The sequence below is a fragment of the Colias philodice genome, chromosome 31 (assembly GCF_061535455.1).
Source record: "Colias philodice isolate Cphi_HAF_F1 chromosome 31, ilColPhil1 Martin Lab GWU primary, whole genome shotgun sequence".
NCBI classification, from domain to species: Eukaryota; Metazoa; Arthropoda; class Insecta; order Lepidoptera; family Pieridae; genus Colias; species Colias philodice.
In genome coordinates this window covers 115509-130859 of record NC_143116.1, presented here as the reverse complement: position 1 = coordinate 130859, position 15351 = coordinate 115509, and the positions used below count along the sequence as shown (strand labels likewise).

Genomic DNA, 15351 nt, shown 5'->3' with positions numbered 1-15351 from the left:
CCGCCTTTTATTTTATACTGTGCCTTATTTTATAGAATTACTCGATAAATGGGCTATCTCGTTAGATATAATATTTTTTCGAATCGGACCAGTAGTTCCTGAGATTAGCGCGTTCAAAAAACTCTACAGCTTTATAATATTAGTATAGATATAGTAATTGTGAAAAGGGGCGATTAGAAACAACTGCACTTTTGATACCTAAAATAAATCTTACAACAGCTGTAAATAACATTTTGTAGATCCGATTCCTGTTTTTCAAACGTTCGGGAATTCATCTTACAGAAAAAAATTCTTGTTGTTTATAATCACCTTTGTTAAACATTACCCACCCTGACTATAAACTAGCTGTCCTGCAAACGTTATTCTGCATTACTCTATTACTTACGGAAAAAAATAGATGTTGTTCGATTCTCAAATCTATCCAATCGACACGAAATTTCATGAGAAACTGTAATAAAAAAATAGGAGTACCTACATTGTAATCTTTTCATTCTCGTTATTCTGTTTTCTCACCAAACGTTCATTCAATATGAACTGTATTTTGCGTGCAATATACAGTAAGAATAAATTGTCTTATAATACATCTGTATTTTTTGTAAAACCCTCATCCTCATCACAAGAGATCTTATTTACCTGATTTATTAAAATTTCATACTTATTAATGGTCTAAGATCCGAACATAGGTCGACCTTCACCGGCGTGATAATAGAAAGAGACCAATTTTATAATAAACTAGCGGTCCGCCCCGGCTTCGCCCGTGGTACGTATTTACGTTTTCTCTACATAAGAACCATCCTCGTAATTCAAGGAATATAATAAAAAAAGAATTATCGAAATCGGTTCAGCCGTTCTCAAGTTATGCGCTTACCGACACATTTTGGGATTCATTTTTATATTATAAGATGTAGTCGATTAAAAAATCTTTTATAGATGGGTTTACTGAAAAAATCCTGGACAGGATATTTTTAGTTAATTATTGGATCTTCTACCATAAGAAGAAAGGTCAAAATATTCTAAATACATTTAATCATATTTCCGAATTAAAACTATAACAATACACGTAATTAAACCCAAGGTTACAATAAAAGCTGCAACCCAAATAAAGCATAAGAAATTGCGCGCGAAACAGCTGTTTTCGCCGTGTATCGGACCTCTCACTCTAAACGCGTTCATGTAAGCGGGACCGCGCACTGGGGGCTTCTTGTCCATACCACAGATTTCGTATACTGTAACAGAATAAAAATTTGTTAAAATTGTATAATGCAGAATGCTACCTATCTTAATTCCAGACTGATTAGGCCGTGAATTGAACTGACTGGCAAATTCATAATCGCTATAACCATGGTTAATTATTGTATTATATGAATTTGCCAGTAAGTTCAATTCACGGCGTAAACTGACTGGGAATAAGAGATCATAATACGGCCCCTGTACCGCGCGGTTAAACCAGCGGGAAGAAGCAAGTATTACTATAGTATATGTTAGTTGTGTTTGATTTTACATGAGTACCTGTTAGGATACATGAATGTCTTTAATTTTTAAAAGTATTACTATAATTTATGTGTGATTCTGGTATATTAAGATTAGGTCTTCATAACTACCATGTATCATCAAAATCCGTTCTGTGTTTTCGTGAAAGAGCAGATAATAAAGATACACACAATCTAAAAACTTTCGCATTATCCTATTAATATTATAAATGTGAAAGTTTGTATGGATGTATGGATGTATGGATGTTTGTTACTCTTTCACGTAAAAACTACTGAACCGATTACAATGAAATTTAGCACACATATAGAGGGTAACTTGGATTAACACATAGGATAGGTTTTATCCCGGAAATCCCACGGGAACGGGAACTATGCGGGTTTATCTTTGAAAATGCGGGCGAAGCCGCGGGCGGAAAGCTAGTCACTACATAAAACAAAGATGCTTTGTCTGTCCCTATGCTTAAATTTTTTAAAGTACTCAACTGATTTTGCTGCGTTTTTTTTTAATCAATAGAGCTGAAATTCGAGAGGAATGTTTTAGTATATAATTTATTAGGTTTAAGACAAAGCGGGCGAAGCCGCGGGAACTGGAAAGCTAGTTTATTATATAATTAATATACCTATTTAGTAGGAAACAATTATTGAAATTATTATATTATTTCATTGAATAAAGCTTGCAATTCGAAAAAAACGTTTTTTTTTAATTAGAAAGAAATTGAAATAATATTCATAAGGTTTTACGATTACAAGGAAAAACTCATTTACGCGGGTGAAACCGCGAGACACAGCTAGTATTAAAACAAAAACACGTTCAACATAACATCATTTATTCACAATCTAACAGGCACTTGACTAAGAAACTTCATCAATAAAACTGTAAACGCAACCGCCGTTCCTCCCAACCCGAGTACGACGAGCCACCACACGCCATTTGTGAAGGAAAACGATGGCCTTCTTTGGTAGTGGTATACGTTCGAGCTAGTTGGCTGTTCCGTGTCTGTGGCTGAAAGCAGTTACTTTATTTCAGTTGGAAAAAAATACAGATAATATAAAATCAAATAATCGTATCCTATACTCATAGTTTAAAGCTGAAGAGTTTGTGTGTTATTTGTATCAACAAACTACAGACCGATTTAAAAAAAAAAGTATTTTATTGATGTACCCTGTGGATGTACCTATATTATGTAGGTAATCCCTGAATTCTATCCTAACTAATAACTTTCTGTCTGTCTCTTCTTTACGCGTCATACACTGAACCGATTTGGATGAAATTTAGTACAGAGATAGCTTGAAACCTAAGAAAGGACATACGATAGAGGGATAGGTCTTATCCCGAAAAGCCCACGTGAACGGGAACTATGCGGGCGAAGCCGCGGGTGCTAGATGGATATTGTACTAAAACTGAATGCATGATAACATAAAAATTAGAACAATGTCTTGAAAATGTAATTAAGTTATTAGTACCTGTAGAATTCTATAGTAGGTAATTATAATATTTGATAATAATTAAGAGAGGTCATGAAGTCATAGGACTCAGACGGACTCAGAGGACGATCACAGATCAACGTGTCACGCCATCTGGCGCAGTTCAAAAACACTTGGACAAGCATAATTTATAAGGATAATAAAAAATACATAATGATTGGTCTGTACTTAAAATAGGACGGTATTCATGCGAAAACTAGATAAAATATATAAAAAAAAACATCAATAAAAAGTTACTAAAATACGAGATTTAAAAATAAAATAGTTAGTTAAGTACGACTTACTTGCGCTTAAAGTTTTCCGTTTGCTGTCTGAAACACTAAAAGAAACACAATTTGATGTATTTTATAAATAGGTATTCACTGCCTAGACATAAATTGACTATTGTTTATTAAAACAGTAAACGTATCGCGCCAAATCGAAAACACAAGAAATTGCACTTAAATTTTATGAAACTATGACAATTGACACCAAAAGCATTTTTGTCTTACTCAGGAAAAGAACATTCAATTTTAATTCTTCTAGTTATGTACAATAACTTTATAAAATTGAATAGTCTTCTTCACACAAAAATAATATTGTAGTGACGATGTAAATTCTAAACTAATATTATCGAGAGGAAAAACCAATATATTCAGTTTATCTCATACAGTCGCTCGATTTTTAAAAGCCTTTTACCTTATTTTTCCCGTGTCCAGCCGAAGCCAGGACAAGCGGATATAGCATAATAATTAATAACTACAGGCAATGTTTACTAGCAGGCTAGGAAGCATAATATTATACACTAAGATTACACATATACCTACCTATATTTTGCGTAAAAATTCGTTATTTTAAATTTCAAACAGCACTTCAAGACTGCAGATATTTAGAACGATAGTTCGATATATTATATTTATTGTTACTGTACTTACGTAGGATTTTTGTCTTTATTCTGCCATCCCATGGGGATAATCCACCTTCTAGCAAACACAAATATATAATTTGTCAAACATATTGCATTGAAGTTTCTGTCAAAATCATTTGTGTTTGCTAGAAGATTGAGAGAACGAAGTATTTATGTAAATAACATGTAATGTGGTCTAAAAGAAAGTGCTTAGAAATATTAATTTTTTGGCAAAAAAACAAGCAATGAATTTAATAAAGTACAGTAATTTTAAAATATTTCAGGGCTCAGGCGGTTTGATTCCTGGCGAGTTTTAGGAAATCGTTGAATGCCGACTTTTCTTTGAAAAATAATGGAATGTTTTCTTTGAATTTTCTATTAACAGTAATACAGTAGGTATTAATAGTACTTTCCTTCTAAGTGGCATTATAATTTTTTGTCTAAATATGATTTTTAATAGGTTACTAGAGTTGCGGGTTCGAATCTTGACTCAAAAAAAAACCCATTCTTTCGTATTTTTCTCACATAGTAATTGTTTGATTATGGATAAAAAAGGGCAGGAATAAAACAACATAATCAATTTAAAAACATTTATTGTATTATTACAACATTAAAGGCACGAACTTTACTTATAACTAAAAAATAACAACTTTTACGCAAAATAACAACATTTCATAGGCAGTCTTTTACTTTATCCATTCTTATATAAATAAGTGACATTCTATATATTTCGCTTTCACAACTATTAACTGCTGTACAAATAATGATGAAATTTAACATAAATTGAATAGGTATACAATATTCAAATTTTTTTCACAGATTAACATTAAAAATATTTAGAATTAAGCTAAATTAAAGTACGATGAATCTTTCTGCTGGGAAAGTAGTATTTATCAAATTCGATTTAGTAGTTTCTAAGTTTGTTTGCACACAAATTCTTACGAAACGGCTTGACCGATTTAAGTGAAATTTTAAATGTATATTGCACTATATTCCGATAGGTTGTAATATTTTTTGTGTAAGTGATAATGGTGACATACAAAAATAAATATTTTTTTTATAAAATAGTTACTAGTTTTCTTAATATTATGACTTGTTTATAATGATTAATATTATTATGCAAAAATTTCAATATGTACAGCTTGTTATAAGAAAAACACACATTTCAAGCTTTTCTGAGAATAAAAACATGTGCGTGTACTAGTATACACACGTAAGAAGTGAAACTTCTTTATGATCTTATTTTTCAAAAAATAATTTACTATATGCAACTGTACAGAAATACGTCGAATCACGCGTGGTAGGGATAAGAAAAAGATGGCGCGTAACGAAAAAATGTTACACTACATTTTTTTCCAACCCCGATAAAGAAGTTTCACTTCAAAAATGTGTGTGTGTGTTTGTATGTATGTATGTACTATCCGATTCAACTTTTAGATAATTTTTAGAGTCAATCCATACTAATATTATAAATGCGAAAGTAACTCTGTCTGTCTGTCACTCAATCACGCCTAAACTACTGAACCAATTTGCATGAAATTTGGTATGGAGATATTTTGATACCCGAGAAAGGACATAGGCTACCTTTTATTGCGAAATATGTACCACGGGCGAAGCCGGGGCGGACCACTAGTGAAAAATAAAACAACTTTATATTATTATGCTAAGATATTTTACAGAAGTCTGTGTTTTCGTCCATTTTTTCTGTTTGTTTTTTCGTTTGCTCGTCTACCTGTAACAGTGAAATAGAAATAGTTAATATTTTAATTAAATAGTTAAGATGCTTTTAGTGACTCGAAAATGGCTAAACCGATTGTGATGTAATTGAGTATTTTTATAGTTTCAAAAAATAAATACTAAGTAATCATATTAGAAACATGAAAAAAATAGCAAAAAATATTTATTTTTTGTCAAAATCAAAATTATCCATGTTTCCATACTCACACTATTATCTCTATCTAAATAAGGCAGTCGTAAAAAACGCGCGAAGCCTCGCGGCTTTTCCGTGTGGTTTTTATCCTGAAAAAAAGAAGAAGAAATATACTAATAAAAATTATAATATTTTTTTGTGCATTTTGAATATGTAGTGTAGTTACTTGATTTTTTTAGATTTACCAAAAAATACTTTTTTATTTATCAATTATATTATATTGACAATTATCAAGCTTAAAATAGACCATCGATAGACAAATTAACTTCAAATTAAAACATAAGTATTAAAAAAGAGCCAGACGTGTCAGAAGTGAAACTTCTTTGACAAAATTCAAAGATACCAAAATCGTCGCGTCACGACGTGACGGTATCGCCATGACGCGGCCTTGAAATTTTACTCAACGCGCCTAAAGAAGTTTCAATTCAAAATATTTTGTGAAGTTCTGAAAAATAAAAAATGTATGCGTGTACTAGTGTACACACGTAAGAAGTGTAACTTCTTTATGATGAGATGGCGCGTAACGAAAAAATGTTACACAATTTTTTTTTTCCAACCCCGATAAAGAAGTTTTACTTCAAATATATTACCTCTATACATTGCTTGTGCCTATTATTCGACTCGTTGCTAATAGCAACCGGAACACTTTGCATAGCAATAGGTATATTTTCGTCGGCAACATTTGTATTGTTGGCGATACTATTGTGTATTTGTGAGTTATTACTCTGTTCTTCTCTTATTTCAGTTTGATCTGAAAAATAAATTAATATTTTGGATAAAACGGGCATTTTTTAATTGTGTAGTCTACAATTATACAGCCAGAGGTTGTGGGTTCGATTCCCACTCGGGGCAAATATTTGTGTGATGAACATAGATGTTTGCTCTGTGTCTGGCTGTTCATTATCTATATTTAAAGTATTTATTTAAAATTATATATGTATGTTTATCAGCCATCTGGTTTCCATAACACAAGCGAAAGCTTAGTATGGGATCAGATCGTGCCGTGTGTGAAAATTGTCCTGTCCTGAAATAATAATATAAAAAAAACTCACTAAACTCATAGCTATTCCCCGACGCCTCCCCACTACAGCACGTGTTTATCCTCGTCCCGTGCGTTTGGCCCAAAGCCCCAGTTTGGGGGACATTGGGGACGGTTTGAGGGGACTTTAGATAACGCTTGATTTCTTCAGCCCGGTCCATGTAGCTGTGTAAAAATTTATCAACACAAGAGGAAATACAATCACAAAAAGAAAACATAAATTTGGAAAGCATTTATATCAATACCAACAAAAACATGCGGGAACATTCGATTTTTTCTGGGAAATTTATAAAATTGCATGAGGAAAGGTTTTTTCATGTAGTTGTAAATGGTGAAAAATTATTAATTTTAATTAAACACAAAAATAATTATAACGAAGAAGAAGTCGTCTAGTTACAACACGTCACGGTGAATTTACATAAAACGAACATAGAGCTAGTGCAAGAGCATTATTTCGTGATCTTTTAGTGTAAATGAAAACTCGTATCCAGTGTTATTCAGTATTAGAACATTGCAAAGAATCTTTTCGAACGCACTAAGAACAACGAAAGAATGTTCTTACGCTTGTTTACACTAAAATAATTTGGCAAAGTGGGGTTAGAATGAGCATTCGCTCGTTTGATGTAAATGCACCGGTAATACGAAGAACTAAGTTAAAAAACTTAAAACGGTGTAGATTTTAACTTTTTTTCCACTTACATCAATATAATACACGTGTAAAATTAAAAAAAAAGTTACTTAAATACAGGCAAGGTAGAAAAGTCTACAATTTCGCAATTGCAATTTTTTTTGGTATTTTTTTCGCATTTTTCATATTTTTATGTACTTTTTCAACTTCTAACCAGTTTTTAACCCATCTAACACATACTCACCTAGCCAGTTTAGCACTAAGAGCAGTACGTCGCAAAGCATCTGGCTCACACCTCGCGGCCGGCACTAAGTAACGCAAGGCTTCACTGTACAGAGCTAACGCGGCGGGCAGAGCGCAACTACATTCCGCGTCTATTGCACGCTTTATGAGACCCACCGCCTGAATACATAATAAATAAAATATAAATAAAAATTCTTTATTGACAAAAAAATTTACATTTTGAGATATTGAAGTCTCTGACTCCCAAACTAGGTAAAAACCTGTATGTCAGGAGTCAGAAACAAACTTTATAATATGTATTAGCATATCTGTCGTGACCATATCGTAGATTTGCTCATTTCATGAAATGATCAATGGTTGTATGTCTATTGGCCACATCATGATTCGTGATGTGGTTTGAGCAGATCAATGATAAGAAATAGTTTCTCGATATTGCCTAAACGCGCGGTTTTTTCATGAACTGATCAAAATTATTTGTAACTAGCGGTCCGCCCCGGCTTCGCCCGTGGTACATATCTACGTTTTCTCTACATAAGAACCATCCTCGTAGTTCAAGGAATATAATAAAAAAAGAATTATCGAAATCGGTTCAGCCGTTCTCGAGTTATGCGCTTACCAACACATTTTGCGATTCATTTTTATATATAAGATATCGTAAAGCAGTTACATAAACTATTGATAGAGGCGCTGCAAGCGCTGTGTTTATGACGATGATGATGATGATAATTATGACGATGAAAATTTTACCTTAACGTAATTCTCCTTCGAAGGCATATGCTCCAAATCCAAATATTCATGATTAAAGAAATCCTCATATGTTATACGTTTGTCCGGGTCGTGTTGTAACAGCCGAGTGAGGAGGTCTATACAGCCGGGTGATATTGACGAGTTTGCGGGTATCTGGACATTTTGGGAAATAATCATTATACATATAAAAAAATGTATGCGTGTACTAGAGTACACACGTACCTAAGAAGTGAAACTTCTTTATGACCTTAAAAATGTCACGAGTATGGCGTAACGCAAAAATGTCACGCGTACTGTGTAACGCAAAAATGTCACGCGTACGGCGTAACGCAAAAATGTTACAGTAAATTTTTGTCCAACCCCGATAAAGAAGTTTCACTTCAATAAAAAATGTATGCGTGTACTAGTGACTAGTGTACACACGTAAGAAGTGAAACCTCTTTATGACCTTATTTTTTAAAAAATAATTTACTATAACATATTATATTATGCAACTTTACAGAAATACGTCGAATCACGCGTGGTAGGGATAAGAAAAAGATGGCGCGTAACGGAAAAATGTCACGCGTAACGAAAAAATGTTACACTAAATTTTTGTCCAACCCCGATAAAACAGTTTCACTTTCAAAAAAATCTATGTGATGACTTGCTTTAGTACATACAATGAACACATAATTTTTCAGATTTATAATATTAGCATAGATGAGTAAAAAAAAACCTTTTTTTGCTCGTAACGAACTTGTAAAGAACAAAAAAGTTTTTTTTGGCATTTCTGAAAAATAACGACGGTTTTAAAAATTATTTACAGTTTAAACTATTAGAAAACTTTAATTTTAGTTACATAGGTAATTTTTTTGCAAAATAAAGCCTTCTAAAATATGTATAATACTCACTTCTATAGGCGCTTTCCTCTGTATCTTATCTACTAGTTCTTTAAAGGTGTTCGACGAGTACGGAGCTTTGCCGAACAGACATTCATACATTATCACACCTGCAAGAATACTATAATTTTTATTTGTTTATTTTTTACTATAACTACTATAAACTACTAAACTATAATTTTTATTTGTTTATTTTTGAAGCTTCTTTAGGCGTCTTGAGAGTAAAATTTCAAGGTCACGTCATGGCGACACCGTCACGTCATGGAGTAAGGCGTCAACCGCCTGCTTGATACAGTGGTTGACGCGTGAGCGTGAACGTAGTCCTGGATTCGATTCCAGGTGGGGACGTTCCCACCATCGTGACGTAGAAAGAAAATGAGAAATGTCTTGGTTTGGTAGGACACAAAAGGCAGATCAGTTTGTGAATTTATCTGCCCCTTAGCCCTAACCCCACTAAAGGACATGGTACTTCACTTTTACTGACCAGTTGGCTTGGTTCGTAGTGGCCCTGCCTTCCAAGCAAGGTCGTGGGTTCCATTCCCACCTAGGACAAATATTTGTGTGAAGAACATAGATGTTTTCTCTGTGTCTGGGTGTTCATTATCTATATAATTATGTTTATCAGCCGTCTGGTTTCCATAACACAAGCGAAAGCTTAGTATGGGATCAGATTGTGCCGTGTGTGAAAATTGTCCTGAAAATATTTATTTATTTACTAGCAAACCGGGCGAACTCCGTTTCGCCACCAGAGACACCTTTTATTCGCTATATACCTCACGGAGCCCGAGACCTTTCTAACGAATGCAAAACCATGGAAATCGGTTCGTGCGTGCCGGCAGAAGTGAAAACTTGATTATTAACGTTCAGCATGTTTGATATTTTGGAATGGTATCCGTAATCCGTCTTACGCATGGAATATAAGGGCTTAAAAAAAAAAAAACATCCGTCTAAGGCTGGTTGCAGAGCTTGACCGACCGTCAGTGCGTACCGTCGGTCCTGACGATACGCATCAACAATTGTATGACTATGACACTAATGCGCATGACAATACGCGTGCGTATGGTCGCTCTAGCTATGAACGGTTTTATGAATTTCTATACATATGACAAGCGCGACTGACGTACGCACTGATGGTCGGTCAAGCTCTGCAACCGGCCTTACGCTTTTTCGATCAGGCCACGTGTCCTGACGCGAGTTTAAGATTTTATACCCAACGCCGCTAAAGAAGTTTTCACTTCAAAAATAAAGATAATTTATCAGCATCCACAAGTTGTGTTTACAATTATTTCAACAACACTATGTAGTGATTACTCACCGACGCTCCACAGATCCACTCGCGCGTCGTACTCACCGGCGACCATCTCCGGCGCCATGTATAGCGGCGACCCGCGCACTGAGCGCATCGGTTCCGAACTCATGTATTGAGCGAAACTTGTGTGCAAGGAATATTAGCAAAACATTGGGCCGATTTTTCAATGCTAGGATAAAACTTATCCGTCCAATAAAGTATTACACGATAATATTAAAATTTCACGTAAACTGTCAAATTCGGGCAATTAGAATACGTTTTTAAAATGGTAGTTTTATACATTATTCGACGAATAAGTTTTGTCCAAGCATTGAAAAATCGGCCCTTATTAAATAAAAATAACTACGTTAAAAACATTCGACTTCAAAAACAGAACAGTTAAAATAAAAAAAAGACGGGTTGCACTCCGGGAGTGCCGGCGGAAGTGAAAACTTGATTATTAACGTTGAGCATGTTTGATATCCATCCGTCACGCTTTTTCGATCAGGTCACGTGTCCTGACGCGAGTTTAACATTTTATACCCATTACAGAAAAAGTGCTCAACGCCGCTAAAGAAGTTTTCACTTCAAAAAGATTTGCTATTAGTGCTATACATTTTTTTGGTCCATGATATTTACTGTTTTATCAATAAAATTACTAAAGTATAATAAATAATGTCGCAGTCATCTGGTTGAATCGACTCTGAACTTGGCACCCGAGATTTAAAAAATACACATTTTTTTGTATTTTTTGTAAATATTTCTGTACAAATTAGAGAAATTAGTTTTAAAATTGCTTAAAATGAAAATATTCTTAATGTTTTTTCTGCATACTAGAATCAACTACAAACGTTTATAGATAAGAAACAACCGGATTTTTTTTCCCAATTTCGCCTATAAAATTTTTTTTGGCGCAACTACAAAAAGTAACTCTCACGTATTTATTATTACGTATCGAAATCTTTCAAATGAACACAAAAAATATGTTTTTTTTTAATCAGGTGCCAAGTTCACATAGCCAATTAAATCTGTTGTTTGATTGAATAACTAGCGCGTTCATTGAATGACGATATTCAATTGAATGACTAAAGGGAAAGCCGTCAAATTGTTAAATGTTACACTTTTGACTGAACGTCAATTAGCATAATCGTTAGTTTGGATTAGGGGCTGGGTTAGGTTAGGTTCGTTGTATTTTTAACTTCAAAGAAATAGGAGGCTCGGTCGGCTCGAAACCGTCTTCTTGTGAAAAAAGTAAATTCTCAGCAATTGTAGCAGAAGCGTAGCGTGCCTTGGCGGGGCCCCGTATAAAAATTTGTTTGGGGGCCCTTAGGTAGGGTAAAGATTTCTCACAAAAGCGCACGTTGGGGGCCCCTCGACGCGGGGGCCCCGTATAATTGATACGGCAGATACGGCGGTATCTACGCCCCTGAATTGTAGTCATTCAATGAATGAGCTGGTCATTCAACAATATGCATAACTAAAAAATTTTTCTAGAGCCATACCATCAGAAAGTGTGGAAAAAGTGATTTTTTTTTCAATTTTCAAAAATATTGAATGTCTCGAAAACCGAGCGACTTTTAAAAACACAAAATTAATTTTTAGTTTTAAATATATAATTAATTTAAAAATATTAAAATCTTACCCAAAATCGCCGACTTTAAGCAAGTATTTGCCATCAGAGTCTTTGTGTAGAAGAAGATTGTGCGGTTTTAGATCCATGTGTACTACGCCTAGGAATAAATTAGGAAAAAAACTTGTAAAAACTGTTAGGAATTAAAGTTTTTTTAGCGGATTTTAAACGCGATTTATTCATTTTATATGCGTTAAACTATATTTATTATACTTTTTTTTCTTCTGTGAAATTGTATTTTATTTAGACCTTACACTATTTCTGTTTTTCAAATACAAATTTTGGTTTTAAGAAATAAAAATAACTACAGAATACATCCTTCCGTCGTGCTTCCGTCTTACCTTTCTCTCGTAAGAACTTCAATGCTGACGCAAGCTGCTGCAGAAAATATAATACCTGGAATTAAACAAAAAATATATATTATTTGGTACTTTCTTTTCCGCCCGCGACTTCGCACGCGTAGTTCAAGAGCAATCTGCATAGTTAGCGTTCCCGTGGGATTTCCGGGATAAAACCTATTGTATGTTTAGTCGAAGTTACCCTCTATATGTGTGCTAAATTCAATCATAAGACTTGTAAAATAACACCATACAGGATAAAGTAAAAATCCTACTAATATTATAAATGCGAAAGTTTGTGAGGATGGATGTATGTGTATGTATGTATGTTTGTCACTTTCATGCAAATACTACTAAACTGATTACATTGAAATTTAGCACACATATAGGTAACTTAGATTAACACATAGGATAGGTTTTATCCCGGAAATCCCACGGGAACGGGAACTATGCGGGTTTTTCTTTGAAAACGCGGGCGAAGCCGCGGGCGGAAATCTAGTTATTAGTATAATCCGTTAGTATAATAAAAAAAAAACACTAAAGCACAAATATTTTTTGTCCTAATAATTCATCCTAATTAATTCCTACTTTCAAATAGTTTTATTGAAAATACATAGCATTTAAATTCTTATATTTTTAAGAGAACAGTAATCAACTTTCATACCTTAGTTTCTGGAACTCTTCCATACCTATGTATGTATTTCGAGAGATCACCTCCGCAGCAATATTCCATTATTATATAAATATTACTGAAATATAAAAAAAATGGAAATTAAAAACTTTTTAACAGATATCGATTACTTATTCAATACTAGCGGTCCGCCCCGGCTTCGCCCGTGGTACATATTTAAGTTTTCTCTACATAATAACCATCCTCGTACTTCAGGGAATATAATAAAAAAAGAATTATCGAAATCGGTTCAGCCGTTCACACGTGATGCCGTGACAACGCGAAACGGGTTTTATTTTATAAATAATATAATATAATAATAGAATAGCTTCTAGAATAGATAACAATTTATATACCGTATTACAAGGTTTCTCAAGAACCACTCTATCTATTAAAAAAATTAAAAAATTTCATCAAAATCCTTTGCGTAGTTTTAAAGCTTTAAGCGTACAGACATACTGTGATTTTGTTTATATTATGTAGTGACTAACTATTACAAAGAAAATAAGTTGTTTCACAGTGCTAAAAATTCATTTCACATTTTCAAAAAATCATATAAATCTTGCAACATGCCACAAAAATTATTAAAATTTTCTCTTGACACATGAAATAATAATCTACTTTTTTCTACGCTAAATTAAATTGGACTACCACAGCAAAAGCTATTTTTTTTTATTATTGGGAATAGGGAAGCGCTTGATCACAATCTCGCCTGATGTTAAGCTGAGATGTGGTCTAAGATGGAACGCCCTTCCCTAGTAGGTTAGGTACCTGTTCACTCTACGCTTGAAAAAAAAATGTGTGCGTGTACTAGTGTACATACGTAAGAAGTGAAACTTCTTTATGACCTTATTTTTAAAAAAATAATTTATGAAACTTTACAGAAATATGTCGAGTCACGCGTGGTAGGGATAAGAAAAAGATGGCGCGTAACGAAAAAATGTTACACTAAATTTTTTTCCAACCCCGATAAAAAAGTTTCATTTCAAAAAGAAAAATTGAAAGCTAAATTATTATTTAAAATAGTATTTATTCCCTCACCGATCATCCCAAGTGAACTCCCTCATGTGTACAATATGAGGGTGTGTGAGGGTCTTCATGAGCCGTATCTCGGAGACCAGGTTGTCGACCGCGGCCCCCGAGTGCTTCACTAGTGACTTGTCTATACATTTCACTGCTACTGTTGTACGCGCGCCTATCTACAATTGATTAGAGAATTCTATACTAATATTATAAAACTGAAGAGTTTTTTGTTTGAACGCGCTAATCTCGGGTACTACTGGTCCGATTTAAAAAATTCTTTCCGTGTTAGATAGCCCATTTATCGAGGAAGGCTATAGGCTATATATCATCACGCTAAGACCAACAGGAGTGGAGCACTGCGGGTAAAACCGCAGACTTATCAAGGATTGCCAAAAACAATAATTTCATGGTTACAGGGGGTTGTTAGTATTTTTAAATGTATAAATTATTTTATTACACTTTTTGGATAAGATATTCTTCTGAATAGTTACTGCAAGGTGCTGAGTCAGTTTTTTTATCAAATACTTACTAGGAAATTGATTCATATACTTAAAAATTATTTTCTGTCATTTTCATTTTTCAACCTTTATTTCCATAATAACAAATAAAATTATATTATACATGCTAGCTGCAGTTTTGCGAATGTTATTACATATTCTAAAATGAACTCAGTTAACAGAACTTAAATTCATAATATGAAGAGACAAAAACAGTTTCTAGTTTTTTTGACAATAGGTCGAAAGAATTCTTATATAGGTACTATAGTTATAAAAATTTGAAACTCTATTAAAAGCTTAACAAACATCATGAAGTATATTGTATGTAATTAAATAAATTTCAAACTTATCTCACTTTGGGCAAATACGATTATCAACAAAGAGCAAACATCATATTTTGAATTAAAATACCTTTGTATAAGCCTTATATACAGTTGAATAACTCCCAGACCCAAGTTTTTCAGTAAACACATATCCTTCCACTTTTGGAAAGGACATTTTTACATTCAGTACCAGAAAAAATTAATTAAATTTTCAAATTCATTATGAAAATTATTCGAAACTTCGAAAGTCAAA

The 15351-nt window shown here is 33.6% G+C and overlaps 1 protein-coding gene across 1 annotated transcript; it reads right to left on the bottom strand.

Moving 5' to 3' along the window:
- Positions 1 to 5480: 5480 nt before the first annotated feature.
- On the bottom strand, positions 5481 to 15351 carry Aduk (unc-51 like kinase 3 homolog Aduk). The gene is made up of 13 exons (XM_089713952.1): positions 15187 to 15351; positions 14297 to 14454; positions 13250 to 13334; positions 12589 to 12643; positions 12260 to 12347; positions 10645 to 10760; positions 9342 to 9439; positions 8449 to 8601; positions 7703 to 7860; positions 6844 to 6995; positions 6382 to 6542; positions 5806 to 5880; positions 5481 to 5593 (listed from the first exon to the last, which is right to left on the bottom strand). The coding sequence occupies exons 1-13, from the start codon at positions 15271 to 15273 to the stop codon at positions 5525 to 5527; spliced, it is 1455 nt and encodes a 484-aa protein (XP_089570078.1). The 5' UTR covers positions 15274 to 15351; the 3' UTR covers positions 5481 to 5524.